The sequence below is a fragment of the Hibiscus syriacus genome, unplaced genomic scaffold, assembly GCF_006381635.1.
Source record: "Hibiscus syriacus cultivar Baekdansim isolate YM2019G1 unplaced genomic scaffold, ASM638163v2 tig00112348_pilon, whole genome shotgun sequence".
NCBI classification, from domain to species: domain Eukaryota; kingdom Viridiplantae; phylum Streptophyta; class Magnoliopsida; order Malvales; family Malvaceae; genus Hibiscus; species Hibiscus syriacus.
Window position 1 is genome coordinate 129865 of NW_024063309.1, and position 16305 is coordinate 146169.

Consider the following 16305-nt stretch of genomic DNA (forward strand, 5'->3'; position numbering starts at 1 on the left):
TACAATGATCTCACTTGTTAGCAGGGATGAATTTAGGCGAGGGCATGTTGGGACGGTTGCCGCCCTAAAAATTTAAAACTATAATACATTTTAAATTTTTATATGTATTTTTTAATTGAAAACCTGAATTCGCCTCCCTAAATTTTTTTATAATTTTAAGTTCGCCTCCCTTAAATTTTATAAGTTCAAATTCACCACCTAACATAAAATTTTGCGTCCAACCCTACTTGTTAGATAATATAAAAAGGGTAAAGTATAGTAATGGTCACTGAACTTTTATAAAGATTTCATTTAGGTCCCCCAACTTTTAAAACTTACAATACAGTCCTCCAACATTTAGTTCGTTTGCAATATGGTCCCCGACGTAACCTGTCGTTTGATGTCGTTACACTTCCGTTAGTACGTTTGCAATATGGTCACTGAACTTTTCAGGCATTTGCAATATGTGAGCGAAAGAGACTGAGAGGTGAATGCCATGTTTGGGATTTCATTATATTTGATCATCTGCTGGAAAATTTTTAACCACAAGGATTAAACGAACAAATTATTATATGCCATTTATAAAAAATAATTCCAGCTTTGTGGGTGACTTTCAATAATGATATTTGGTTCATCTTAGTAATATTTGTTAACTCTGAATTTCTAACTCCATTTTCTTCTCACAAGTATTTCATCGAACATCTATGCTTCACCTGAGATGGCATGTATCTAACATTACACATTGAATCGTTGATGGTCCATATAGTCCCTTGGTCGGGTCTTCTCTCAATGGACCCTTATTCAAGTCAACACCTCCACATAATTCAAAGTTAGATTAGAATTTCCCATGCATCACTGACTGAAAAGTTACGCTAGAAATGAGAATAGAAAAGCGAAAAAAGAAATTCGAGATAAAAATGAATTTGGGGTTTGAACGAAATTGAGGATTATGTTGCAAGTTTTAAAAGTTGGGGGACCTAAATGCAAACGCCTAAAAAGTTCAGTAACCATATTGCAAATGTACTAACGACAGTGTAACGACGTCAAACGACCTGCTACGTCGGGACCATATTGCAAACAGACTAAATATTGGAAGATTATATTGCAAGTTTTAAAAGTTGGGGGACTTAAATGAAAGCTTTAGAAAAGTTAAGTGACCATTACTATACTTTACCCTATAAAAAATTAAATAGAAAAAAAAATTAAATATGAAAGATTAAATTAATGAATTATTTCAAACTAGAATCAATTTGATAAAATTAGTAGTCTCACGTGCCAAAATTATCATTATATCAGACAATGGTAAACATTATTTTTTATTACAAAGACAGAAATATGTTTATAATAAATATTTTAAATTACAACTTCTAAAAATTAAGTGACCTAAGATGTATTTCCCTTTTGATTTTCAAATTGGAGAATTTATATACCAAAAACGATGTAATTTATGTCATTTTAGTTCAAAATTTAATACAATTATTCCTTATTTTCTCTGTGCATCGGCTAAGAAAGATAATTAAAAAGATCCGAGGTAAAAGTGGCTCTTTTGCACCCCCTATACAGGTATGTTCAACAAACATAACCCTGCTTACAAAGTTTAAAGAACCATCCACCACGGAATGTAAATACATTCGTCAAAATTCGAATTACCGAAACAGATGATACTTTACAGGTTGAAATGAACTGTAAATTCAACAGATCAAAGATCAAAATAGACAATGCCTTTCCTGTCGATATGAAACCATAAACTCAATGGAACGGAACTGATGACACTTATCGATTCACATGAACCGTGATAATATGGCTACGGCAATCCATCATACGTCGGGGCAAATAAACAACAATGTAGGGGCCAAGTCGGATTGTATCCGTGTCACTACTTGTCAATGTCATGAATCAGATAATTCACATATTTATCTTGGTTTTTAACGGCGCAAGGCGCACTGAGGCACAAAAGGTCTTTTTTCAAATATTGCTTTCATCTTCTCTGCTATTTCAATACCCCTATATTCCTTTCCTCTCCTTTCCTTTATCAAAATGTCGATTAAAAGAGATAAACCCTGACCAGTAATTAACAGCCACCACTAAAGGATTCAACCAAAGACAGATTTTGAAAGTTAGGGTTTTAACCCCCAGAAGCTCCAAGGCACTACGCTCGGTGCCTAAAGCCCGGAGGCGCGCGCCTCTTGTATCTCGCCTCGCCTCTACCGAGGCGGGTGCCATCTTCAGTGCCTGGCTGCGCCTCGCGCCTAGGCGTGCCTTTTAAAACCAAGATATTTATATATATCAAATTTGCATCGTATAATGTTAGCTAGATAGATAAATGTATGAATGATAGAAATGAACAAACTCTTGCTAATTGCATTAAGTTGTAGAATATAGATAGCATCCACAGATATCCACACGGGCCAATGCACTAACCAGTGGCATTCAGATTATAACTTTAGAAGCACTGATGGAATAATCAAGGATGCTTACCCATGGTGAAAGAAAACAAGCCTAAACAATTAGCTCTCTAAGGTTGGGTCAGATTCAGGTTGCTTCGGAACAACAGCCCCACCGTTCATTCTCGCTCGTGCTTCAGCGAACATCCTCTGCTGCTCAGCTGCCGCTTCTTCTTCAGTCATCTCCGCTCCGTTGCTCCATTTGCCTCCTTTCAAAGAGTCATGCTGCATTTCAAGAATACTTCTTGGTCAATAACAAATAATAACACGATAGGCTCAGAGAAAAAAGAGAGAGGAACGAAAAGGGCAATCTCGGATAGTCGGTTATACAAACTAAAATTCAGTTTCCAAAGATTGAGATTGCAGAATTCCAAATGCAAACAAGGAGCAAGACAAATAATTACCATGGTCTCAATCTTGTGTTGCTCGTATGCAGAATATACCTCCTCAATGTACTCCCCAAACCCAAGAACCTAAAAAATTACATGTATATATAAGTTTCAGTAACAATTACCTTTTTTCAGATCACTGTTGTTAGTAACAGAAACACCAATACAAAACAATTCAACGGACAGTTGCAGAACTTCTGCTTAAAGCTACCTGACTTTGAACAGTAATGAGGAAAAAACATATTTAAGAGTTATGCCTCTATCGTTCAGATGGAGCAAGTATTAGATAAGGCATAGCTTAATATAAACACAAAAATATCCTTCTTGGACCCTTGATTGCAGGAAATTTTTTGGTGTAAGCAATTTAAAACCTTATATGTATCTAGTTAAGATCGAGAGCAGGCTAAAATGGCTATAAGCATAAAGATACTGCTGAACCATACAGTAAAGGTCATATTTAATACATTACTTTCTCCAATCCTGATAATGCAACAAGAAGAAAACAAAATCACACACAAAAAAGAACCAAATTAAAATGTGAAAGTAGGTTTGTGACATGGATACCTCTAAAGCTTTCAGTACATGCTCAGGTGCTATGGTTCGTTTCTCCTCTCTGTTACAAACTTCATTGGACTCTGATGAAATGAGATTAATAAACTCTGAAAAAGGATTACAGTTTTGATCAGTTCCAACAAACAAGAAACTGGTACTACCAATTAGATTATGGTTTGGGACAGTAAAAACCCAAAGATGTAAAAGAATTACAAGGGATATAGATGGCGCATAAACTTGCCAAACATGATTCTAACAAGAAAAATCTTTTTCCCGCCAAAATCTTCAAGGACGCAACAAATCTACAGTGAGTATAACCATATGAGACTAATAAACTGTCAAATTGCATCCACAGAGGTTAGGTCATGTACTTGTGCTTACAAGAGAACGATTCTGACAATCATTCAACTTATCAATTACTAATGTACAGCTGTAAAGGTGCTAGCTACTGAAAAGGTCTAAACTGCCTTGACTAGCCAATAGGACATGAGAAAAAATATTAACCAGGAGAAGACTATTTCCTTTGTTCATCACATGCCTTTAAGAACAAATATTTACTATATAGATTGACACTAACATCCAAAAGAATATCTCTTTAATATCATAAGATGTCAGGCAAACAAACAGTGGAAAAGTGATCCCTAAAACAGTAGTTAACTGAGGAATTTGGCTGTAGAATAGAAACCAAGTAGAACTGGTTACTTTAAATAGATTGAAAAGGAAGAAAGATCAAACTAATTATCTAACCTACACAGCACTCAATCAAAAGATCTTGAGTATCTCTCGCAACACGTACATCTGGTGGTAACATCTCCTTTATAATTTTCGTCATAGTTGCTGAAAAAAAACACATATAATTGGCATCACAAAGCAATAAAACAATCAAAACCAAACCACATAGGTGCAAAGCCCTGAGCAGACACTATATAAGAAAGTATAATTTGCATGTGCACAAAGAAGGATTTCAGCTATTTTAGAGGAAAATTTGACACCCTCGTTCTTTTCATAACATTTAAAAGTAAATTAGAATCAGAATCCTAAATTACGACAAAAGTGAATCACGTAAAGTGTTTAAAAACATTATCGACCTGTTATTAGCTCATAAGCTCCATTTCACCAAGTAAGAAAGATTACCAGGGAAAGCATATACATCAACCCATACAAGGCATAATTATACAAACACTTGCAACCCTTGCCAATTACGAATTCTCTGTGCAGCATAGGAATAAATTGTTTTCTTATACAATATTTACCATCCGTTCTCAAAGACATCACAGTCCTCAAGCAGTGCAATGGAATCCCTCTCATGAAAGCTCTAGACAAGAACATCTCTCTTGGAGTTTGAAAACAAAAAACACGTGTACGTATAAATAATTTATAATATATAATAATAAATGGACGCACATATAAACAACCAACAATATTTTCAAACATCTTTGACAGACAAAGCAAAAGATAGCTCCTCAGGAAAAGCTTGAAACTCTCACATTACAAAAAGAATCAACAAGATAATGTTTGAACACAGATTTATGCTTTATATCATAAGAGATTTTGTCTCATTGTGCTTACCTTAACACCATCAAATTCAAGTTTATGCAAACTTTCACCTTTCGGTAGCTTACTCAGAAATAACCGTAATTAACTTTCAATGGCAACTAATTCACCTATTTACTAATATTCGAAGCATAAGTTGACATAGATAATCCAGAACCCCAAAATCAAGAGACAAAACGGTTGACTCCAATCATTCTCAGCTAAACTATAATGCCGGATAAAAGTACCACTAGCAAATTCGAGTCTTGAGATTAAGAAGTTTTAGAAACCAGAGAAACCAAATAAACGAAAAAATGAGATTTAAAAAAAAAATCATCAAGATACCAAATAATTTCAAATAGATAAGATATACATTACGACGAGAAAGCAGATGAAACGTGAAAATTTTACCTTTGGGAAGCGAAGCGTCTTCCTTCGACTTCCCTACGATATCCATTGGTTCCATCTTTTAATTCTTCAAAACAAAAATTAAAAAAAAATCAAAACCAAACAGAGAATAGACAGATCTAAAACGTGCGTGAGAGGAGACCGAGGGAGAGAATCGGCTCACTGAGTTACCGAGTCAAGACGTCGGGGCGTGATATTCCTGCGGAGATAGAAACGGTGAACGAGTCGAGCGAGTCTTGATCCGAGTCGAGTGGGGATTCAAGGGGAAGGACATGATTGATTTATGGAGTTCTTCAGATAAAGGCAAGGGATGGGGGGCTTCACGATAAAGAGAGGAACCTCTCAATCCCGGTCGATTAGGGCAAAGAGGAATTAACAAATAAATTAGGAAAAGAAAAACGAACATTCAGTCGTTCGCGCGTGAAAGAAACGCGCTAACTCTAGGCTACTCAAAAATATTCGAGGGAGAAGTGGAAGCTGTGCCTAGGTGCGTGTTTGGAACATCCGTTAATAGCGCGTCGAAGTGGTTTCAGCTTTCTCTTTATTTTTTCCCCCTTCCTGTTTGCTTATTTGTATCTTGATCCATGAGTAGATTAAAACTTGTTAACAGAAATTTTGACGAAATCCTAATTATTTAACCTATTTAGATGAACTCGAGCATTAGTCTCAAATAATGATATTATTGAAATTGTTAATTTCTTAATAATATTTAATTTTAATTATTTTATATAATTGGTCGTATCACGATGGATGTATAAAAAATAACAATATTGTTTTTATAACTTACATTTGATTGATTAATTTATAAATTTACCTTTTGTTTTCTTTAAACTTAGTTACCTGAATTTGAATTCCATTATATAAATTATCTTCAATTCTACTAAATGAAAAGAGTATTGGGTTTTTATCTTTTCTTTAACCTAAGATTTTTTTTATAAATATTTTTGAATATGTCTTTTCTTTTCTTTTGATTTTTGTTTAGTCGTTTTTTTTCTTTTTTTCGTATTATGTATTTTTTTTATTTTAGAGTTTTTTCGATTTTAAACAGGAATCTTTATCATTATGACATGTTTTTCTTTATTTTTGACACTTTTTCTGCTCTTATGATACATTCCGTATGACTTTTGGTAAATTTTATGTATACGTTTATGGTCGTGTTGGTGTTTTCTGATTGTTTTGTCGATTGTCACATATTGTGAGATCATCAGAATTGTGTAACGAAACAGTCTGTCAAATCGTTTGGTTCGCTCATCACTTTGTAAAACGTTTCATTTGACAGAGACAATGAGTTTTATGAATGTTATTGAGTTCTTTTGTTGTTGAACATCGTTCACAATGAAATGTTCATTTTTTTATCTTTAAGTCTAATGTTTTTATTTTATGTATGAGTCTTTTGATAACTATCGTCTTCATTTTTTTAATATGTTATAATTTAGATTCATTTCATTACTTTTTATTAATAAAATTTACTTATAATTGTTAAAATAAATAAATATAGTATTCATCAAATTGTTTACATATTATTTGTTTATTAAGTTGGAACAATAATTTTATATTCGGACAAACTAGAATGAAACTGTATCGGATTCATTTTTATTCACGATTAACTCATTTGTTAATTTGTTTGACAGTGTTGTTTTATAATAGGCATAACGGAAAAATTTAGCTTTAACATTTGAAAGATAGTTACTTTGATTTTTTTTTTGTTGAAGTAATTTAACTCCTAATGTTTATTTTTAAGAGAAAATGTCACTTGATTGGGTGAAAATAATTAGTTAATTAACGGTTAAAGCATGTTGTTGATGTGGGAATGCCATGTGTTCAAAGTAAGGATGACAGACGAGTACAATTTCATGGATTTTTTAAAGCATTCGCTCCAATTGAGGCGGCGATGGATATAAGTTTAGTGGGCGGTGTGGATGTTAAAACTCATATCCGCTGTGGGTGGTGGGTAGGTGATGGGTTTAAGACCTTACATGCTCCGCATCCACCCGCCCCACATCTTCCTGACCACTGATTACTTGTCATATAAATCTTGGACCATTATGAATTTTAGGTATAATTTCAGAGATTATTCTATAAATCTTAAGATTTTATAGGACATTACTTATAATTTAACCAAATGTTAGGGTACAAACTCAATTAATCCTTGGTTTATTTTATTATGCTTCTTAATGGATGTCTTTGTTTCATATTTTATTGCTTATGTAATCTGTGAGGTTGCTGCTAGGCGGGAATTGATGAGTATATTCGGGTATGGGATGGATAGTGGGTATCTAGTTGGGTAGTGGGTATGGGGGTGGATTTGATAATGTATCTGCATGGGCGAGTATGGATTTAAAATTTTACATGTCATGGGTGGTGGGTAGCTATTGATATAAAAATATGTGAATATAGGGATAGGGGAAGGGGCATCTGTACCCGCCCTACAATTTGTCATCTGTGAACCTATATTTTGATATAACAAATAAATGTAAAATTGAATTTGTTCAAATGATTCAAAAATAATTTAAAGTCCACAAAACTTGAAAAATATTTCCAAGTATTTTTGACTGATCTACACCTTAAAATATGTTTAAAAACTCAAAATAAGTCAAAATATTCAATTCTTGGTGTAAGGTTTCAAAACCCCCTTTAAGGTTTTGAAACCTTTAAGGCAGAATGCTCAAAATTTCAAAAATTTCAGCCTGATTTTGAAACGTCCTTGCCTGTTTCGAAACCCTTGATATCATCACGTTTTCATATACAAAGGGAGTACTTTTGAACATCTTTATATTGAATTACTTATTTTTAGCTTTAATATATGCTATTATAATATATTTATGATAAGAATATTAGTTAAAAAACTTAGTATGAATTATCCTAACATGTTTAACATATTAAAATAACAATGTATAATATGAATTCATACTAAGTTATTTAACTAATATTCTTATCATAAAATATATTATAATAGCATATATTATAAAGCTAATAATAAGTAAATTCAATTAAAGATGTTCAAAAGTACTCCCTTTGTATATGAAAACGTGATGATATCATCCCCCCTTCTTTAGGGCGATTTGTCCTCAAATCGAGTTCATTCTGTCCTTGCATAGCTTCACGCCTCTTTGCTAATAGAAAGTATTCTTTGAATGTTTGTGTTCTTCCATTAGGTACCTTTTCGTAAGATTTCCTTTTAGGTCTTTCTTTGGATATGATTTACCAACAGATACCTTTTGGGAATGATCTTTATCTAAGGATATCCCTTTTGGAAGTGACCTTTTACGTGATTGGTCCTGAAAAGTGAGAAAAGAAAAGGTTTCATATGAAAAGTACTTACCTTTTGAAGATTAACCCATGGTGAAGAGTTGCGACTTTAAGTCCCAAACATCACCATTGTTCGTAGAAGACCCTTCATTTTCCAGCATGAACCATCATGTTTCTCTATGAAGAAGTTTGGTTTCTTGTTTTGTTCCTCTTTATTCTTTGTTGGGGTTTTCTTTGCGCCATGCTTGTACACTCTTTCTCATATGCAACTGACTTGTTGCACTTCTTTGGGCGTTAAAGGCATCAAGGTCACCTTGCGTCCATCATGCTTAAAAGTATATTGATTATGAAAACAATCATGAATAGCCCTTTTATCATACTGCCATGGTCTCCCAAGTAAAATGTGGCTAGCATGCATAGGGACAATGTCACAAAGCACCTCGTCCTTGTACCTACCAACTGAAAAAGGAATTAGAACCTGTTTGGTACATTTAACTCACCTCCTTCATTGAGCCATTGGAGTTTATACGGAGTAGGATGCTTTGACGTTGCCAATCCAAGTTTTTCAATCATAAGAGTGCTGGCTACGTTTGTGCAACTTCCTCCATCGATGATCATTGTGCAAACCTTATCCTTGACATGGCACCTTGTATGAAAGATATGTTTCTTTGAATATCCTCTTGGGATGTTTGTGATTGTAGGCACCTCTTTGAAACAAGCATTTCACCATGATCTGCATTTTCTTCCGTTTCTTCGTCTTGTATTATTTCAGGTTCCTCGTCAAAAATAGGCTCATCAGAATCTGATACAATATCTCCATTATCAAGTACCATCATAGCATTTCGGTTGGGACATTGACTAGCAACATGTCCTTTTCCAAAACACTTGAAACATTTGATGTCTCTTGATCTCTCGAAAGTGCTGGTTTGCTTTTCTTTACCCTTGCTAGATTCGCCCATTTGTGCAGATTTGGGTATCTCTGCGCGTTCCTTTAGTTGGATTGGAGTTTGTTTCCGGAAGGTAATAGGTTCTTGCTTCCATTTGGTGGCCGAATTTGGACTGCTCCTAGTGTATGATTTCCTTTTATCTTCTGATGACTTTTTATTCAATTAAAGTGAGATTATTCTCTTCTTAAGTCCTGGTGACTTTTTATCGACTTATCAAGTATTTTATACTTGTGGCATCAACCCCTTCCTTTCATCTTGATACTTCTGGTTCCTAGTTCATATAACTAGTGGGTCAAAGTACTTAATACCACCCCTTGAAGAAGCAATATAAAGATTGGGTCTCTGCTCTCTATAGCATTGGTTCTTCTTTGAGATTTCTTCAAGATACTATCCTCACAACCATCCCTTTATTTCATCTCCATAACCATAGCCTTATCAACTATCTTCCGCTTCCATTACTCATTATTTAAATAGCCTACCTTTTCACCCCTACGTCTACCACCCTTAACCATTCTATTTTGAGCCATTCACTTTGCAGGTTGTTTTGCTTCCTTCCTAGATCCACAATCATTTGAAAAGGTACAAGTACCTTACATCAAGTGGTACAAACCAAAAGGCATGATTCATTAAACAATTCAGACAAACTGCGGGGCCAATATTGGGAAAATATTTTGTAACTTAGCGGGGCCAATATCTTCTCCAAAATTGATATTAAAAGTGGCTACCACCAGATAAGAATGAAGAAAGGTGATGAGTGGAAAACTGCGTTCAAAACCAAACAAGGTTTGTATGAATGGTTAGTCATGCCTTTTGGCTTGACTAATGCCCTAGTACCTTTATGCGTTAATGAATCATGTCCTCGGAGATATAGTCACGTCTACACCAGATCCGGAGGTCATGCCACACGGTCCCATTACTAGGTCAAGGGCCAAACAATTCAGGGAAGTGCTCTTAACTAAGTGTCTTGAAGTTTTTGATTCATTTGATGACTTAACACTCCTAATGTTATGTTATATAAGTTTTAATCTAAAGATAACTTAGTATGAATTCATATACATTGTTATTTTAATATGTTAAACATGTTAGGATAGTTTTATTATCATATTAAGCATGATATTATATATACATCAAGACAACATACTATAATGCATTTCATTAGTTTATTTGCATTCATATTAACTCTTAGGCTTTATACATTATCTTACACATATTAGGAGATGATGTACTTAGCTCATGACCATCATACCTAGCTCACATTACCATAAACAAACATGGCAGCAAGGTATTTAGCTCGTTTTTAGCTCAATATCATGAACTTACCTTGTTTCCTTGCACATATAGGTACAATGGAGTATGATGCACGTTGAGGTAGCTTGGTGAACGATTTGGAAGTCACATACAGCTCACAAACAGCTCACAAAGTACAAGGCAGCTCATGGAATGCTAAGGGAAGCTCGATTCAGCTGGAGAAGCTTCAGGCTAGCTAAACTTAGCTAGTTGGACTATTTGAAGCTGAGTTGCTAAAAGTGATGACAAAGGTAGCTGAATGTAGCTGAACATGCTGTTATGGAGCTCAAAAGGACTCGGCTAGGAAGATCATTCATAAACAGCCCCATTCTTGCTAGCTAGCTCAACACTCAAGCTAGCTTGGAAGGAGACACATGCACGCCCAAGATAGAGCACATGACCAGCCATCATTCCATGCGCAAGGCTACACCACAAGCATCCTAGAGAGGCCATGTGCACGCCTTGTGACCAGACCACCATGTGATAGGCGTGTGACTTCATTTAGGCGCCAAGATGAAGAGTCCTCTTACCATTCGGCCAAGCACTCCTTTCTCTCTAATTTGGCGCCAACTTGAAGGGGTACAAGCACTATTCGGCCAAAGGATATTTCTTCCATTTAAACCGAACCATCTCTCTATTTGTAATTAAATTATGTCATTTTATAGAGGCACAAGGGCTGGCCGAAACCTCTTGTAACCATTCGGCCATATCCTTCCATTTCCTATAAATAGGAAAGCATATTTCATTTGTAACACACCTTTTTATTCAATTAAAGTGAGATTATTCTCTTCTTAAGTCCTGGTCAACCCCTTTCTTCATCTGATACTTCGGTTCCTAGTTCTATAACTAGTGGGTCAAAGTACTTAATACCACCCCTTGAAGAAGCAATATAAAGATTGGGTCTCTGCTCTCTATAGCATTGGTTCTTCTTTGAGATTTCTTCAAGATACTATCCTCACAACCATCCCTTTATTTCATCTCCATAACCATACCCTTATCAACTATCTTCCGCTTCCATACTCATTATTTAAATAGCCTACCATTTCATCCCTACGTCTACCACCCTTAACCATCTATTTTGAGCCATTCACTTTGCAGGTTGTTTTGCTTCCTTCCTAGATCCACAATCATTGAAAAGGTACAAGTACCTTACATCAAGCGGTAATCAGAGCTTTGGTGGAAAGCAACGTGCAACAACAACAAAAAGAAAAGAAAAAAATACAAAAGTGAAGTGCAAAGTCAAAGAAAAAGAAAAACAAATCGGCAAAGAAATTGAAGGACTCAAAAGTCAAAGCACTCAAAAAGAAGAAAAAAAAACAAAGAAAAAGAAAGAAAAGTTGGAAGCATTCATCAACAATTCTCATCACCAAGCATTTTCAAGTAAGCCTTTAAAATTGATGTGGTGATAGAAGGTTGTGAAGTGACTTGTGTAAGTAACCCTTTCATTCTCTTCTTTCTAATTTCTAAGCCACCTTTTCAATTATATTTGTTTTCCATTCCTACTAACCATTTGCAGCCGACGCCAAACAAGTGAAATTACTCGATATAGTCTTGAGTAAAAGTTCATTAGAACTTGAGATAAGAGAATTGAGGAAAAAGGCTGGAGCGTGTGTGAAATCAGAAGAGGACAAGTAAAAGCCATTAAAGTCCTAGAGTGCAAACACGAGCGGATTGAGTGACATCAAGTTTTCTTGGACTCGTGAGGCTTTGTGAGAGTATATTCTGGTAAGGTCCTTCACACATTTCAATTTTTCCTTATTTGCTAACATGTCTCTTCCATCAATATTTTGTAGTCAAAAGGACTTTGAACATTCAAAGTCAAGATGATGAACAAAGAGAAAACATCTTCCATACCAAATGTCACGTGGGAGATAAAATTTGGTTGGTGATCATTGATGGAGGAAGTTGTACCAATGTAGCAAGCATTCACATGGTGGAAAAGTTGGGTCTCAAGACTTCCAAACATCCTCATCCTTACAAACTCCAATGGCTCAACGATGTGGGAGAAGCCAAGGTAACCAAGCAAGTGATTGTACCTTTCTCAATTGGAAGATACAATGATGAAGTCCTTTGTGATGTGGTACCATGAGTGCAAGTCACCTTATACTAGGACGTCCTTGGCAATATGATAAGAAAGCCACCATGAAGGATTCTCTAACAAGTACTCATTCCAACATCAGGGAAAGAAATCATATTGGCACCTTTGTTACCAAGCCAAGTTCAGGAATGTCAAGTGACTCAAATCACGCATAGAAGAATGGGAGAAAAGAAAAGAAGCCAAAGAAATCCATACTCAAAAAATGAATATCTATGCCAGAGGAGATATTCGGAAACATTTATCTAAGAAAGCTCTACTTATACTTATGTATAAGGAAAGTTTTCTCCTTACTAACCTCCTAAAGGTTTCTTCTATTTCTAATCTTTTGCAGGAATTTGAGGATATGTTTCCTGAGGAAATTCCGATGGATTACCACCGATTAGAGGAATTGAACATCAAATTGATTTCATTCCTGGAGCCACCATTCCTAATAGACCAGCATATAGGAGTAATCCTGAAGAACAAAGGAATTGCAAAAACAAGTCAAAGAACTCCTAAACAAAGGTTACATTCGAGAAAGCTTAAGTCCATGTGTTGTTCCCATTTTGTTGGTACCAAGAAAGATGGAACTTGGAGAATGTGCGTGGATTGTAGAGCAGGAATCAAATCACTATCAAATATAGGCAACCCTATACCTCGGTTGGATGATATGCTTGATGAACTTAGCGAGGCCAATATCTTCTCCAAAATTGATTTGAAAAGTGGCTACCACCAGATAAGAATGAGGAAGGTGATGAGTGGAAAACTGCGTTCAAACCAAACAAGGTTTGTATGAATGGTTAGTCATGCCTTTTGGCTTGACTAATGCCCCTAGTACCTTTATGCGTTTAATGAATCATGTCCTTCGGCCTTATATTGGTAAGTTTTGTGTTGTTTACTTTGATGATATTTTGATATACAGTAAGTCATTGAAAGATCATGTTGAACACTTACGATCTATTCTTAGCACTTTGAGAGAAGAACATTTATATGCTAATCTCAAGAAGTGTGATTTTGTACTAATCAAGTTACTTTCTTAGGCTTTTTGTAAGTTCACAGGGATATCAGTGGATCCAGAGAAGATTAAGGCAATACAAGAATGGCCAAAACCGGTTAATGTCAGTCAAGTTCGAAGTTTCCATGGATAGCCAGCTTTACAGAAGGTTGTACCAAACTTTAGTTCCATTGTTGCACCCCTTAACAGGGATATTAAGAAGAATTCAAACTTCTCTTGGGGCAATGAACAAGACAAATCTTTCAACGAACTCAAAGATTGTTTGACAAAGGCCCCATTACTAGTCTTGGCCAAACTTTGAGAAAACATTTGAAGTTGAATGTGATGCTTCCGGAATTGGAATTGGTGCTGTTCTAAGTCAAGAAGGAAAACCCATTGCCTATTTTAGTGAAAAATTAAATGGTGCAACTCTGAACTATCCAACATATGACAAAGAGATGTATGCACTCATTCGGGCATTGGAAACTTGGGCAGCACTATTTATTGCCAAAGGAATTCGTGATACACACTGACCATGAAGCATTAAAGCATATCAAAGGACAACACAAACTCAACAAGAGACATGCCAAATGGGTTGAATTTCTTGAGTCTTTTCCCTATGTCATCCACTATAAGAGAGGAAAGGATAATGTCGTGGCAGATGCTCTTTCACGCAGGTATGTTTTACTTAACACTTTGGATTCCAAACTTCTTGGTTTTCATTCATTAAGGAACATTATGCTACTGATTTGGACTTTGGAGAAAGGTATAAGTTATGTGAAACAGTGCTCATGATAAGTATTATCGGCATAATGGATATCTTTTCAAAGAAGGACGATTATGTATTCCACAAGGTTCCATAAGAGAAGTGTTAACCAAAGAAACATGAAGGAGGACTCATGGGACACTTTGGAGTTGAAAAGACTCTTAACATTCTGAAAGAACACCTCTTTTGGCCAAAGATGAAAAGGTATGTTGAAAAGGTATGTGAAAGGTGTTTAGTATGTAAAAGGGCAAAATCAAGAGTCATGCCTCAGGATTATACATGCCTTTGCCAATACCAACCATGCCATGGATAGATATTTCAATGGACTTTGTTTTAGTTTACCAAAAACAAAGAGTGGAAAGGATTCAATATTTGTGGTGGTTGATCGTTTCAAAAATGGCTCACTTTATACCATGTCACAACTGATGATGCTATTTTGTTGCCAACTTATTCTTCCGAGAAGTGGTAAGGTACATGGACTTCCTCGAACTATGTGTCAGATAGAGATGTTAAGTTCCTAAGTCATTTTTGGAGGACTTGTGGAGTAAAATAGGCACAAAACTGCTATTCTCTACTACATGTCATCCTCAAACGGATGGTCAAACTGAAGTAGTTAATAGAGTTTTATCAACGCTACTACGATCCATCATCAAGAAAATATTAAGACATGGGAAGAATGCCTACCACACGTGAATTTGCATACAACCGAACCATTCACTCGGCAACTAAACATTCTCCATTTGAGGTAGTGTTGGTTTCAATCCTTTAACTCCTTTGGACTTACTTCCTTTGCCTTATGATCAGATAGTGAACAAAGATGGAAAGAACAAAGCAGAATTTGTTAAAGACCCATCAACAAGTCAAGGACAATATTGAGAGAAGAACAAGACAATATGAACAACAAGCAAACAAAGGAAGGAAAGGTAACTTTTGACGTAGGAGATTGGGTTTGGGTACACTTTAGGAAGGAAAGATTCCAAACCAAAGGAAGTCTAAACTATTACCCCGAGGAGATGGTCCTTTCAGATTAAGAAAAGATCAAACGACAATGCCTATAAAATTGAATTGCCAGTGAGTTTGGTGCGTCAGTGCTTCATTCAACATCACTGACTTATCTCCCTTTGAGGATGGACACGATTTGGGGACAAATCGCTTAAAAGAAGGGGGGTGATATATAGTCACGTCTACACCAGATCGGAGGTCATGCCACACGGTCCATTACTAGGTCAAGGGCCAAACAATTCAGGGAAGTGCTCTTAATAAGTGTCTTGAAGCTTTGATTCATTTGATGACTTAACACTCTCTAATGTTATGTTATATAATGTTTTAATAGCTAAAGAATAACTTAGTATGAATTCATATTATACATTGTTATTTTATATGTTAAACATGTTAGGATAGTTTTATTATCATATTAAGCATGATTATTATATATACATCAAGACAGCATACTTATAATGCATTTCATAGTTTATTTGTTCATATTAACTCTTAGTCTTTATACATTATCTTAAACATATTAGGAGATGATGTACTTAGCTCATGACCATCATACTAGCTCACATACCATAAACAAACATGGCAGCAAGGTATTTAGCTCGTTTTTAGCTCAATATCATGAACTTACCTTGTTTCCTTGCACATATAGGTACAATGGAGTATGATGCACGTTGAGGTAGC

At 35.5% G+C, this 16305-nt stretch overlaps 1 protein-coding gene across 3 annotated transcripts; it reads right to left on the reverse strand.

The window, feature by feature from the left end:
- Positions 1-2311: 2311 nt before the first annotated feature.
- LOC120178380 (protein Dr1 homolog) lies at positions 2312-5652 on the reverse strand. Of its 3 annotated transcripts, XM_039184235.1 has the most exons (6): positions 5477-5652; positions 5309-5372; positions 4112-4201; positions 3377-3471; positions 2828-2896; positions 2312-2648 (listed from the first exon to the last, which is right to left on the reverse strand). In XM_039184235.1, the coding sequence occupies exons 2-6, from the start codon at positions 5361-5363 to the stop codon at positions 2487-2489; spliced, it is 471 nt and encodes a 156-aa protein (XP_039040166.1). In that variant the 5' UTR covers positions 5364-5372; positions 5477-5652; the 3' UTR covers positions 2312-2486. The 3 variants fall into 3 exon arrangements, with proteins under 3 accessions (XP_039040166.1, XP_039040169.1, XP_039040168.1); XM_039184238.1 differs by lacking the exon at positions 4112-4201; XM_039184237.1 differs by lacking the exons at positions 5309-5372; positions 5477-5652 and adding an exon at positions 4499-4664.
- Between the last annotated feature and the right edge of the window lie 10653 nt (positions 5653-16305).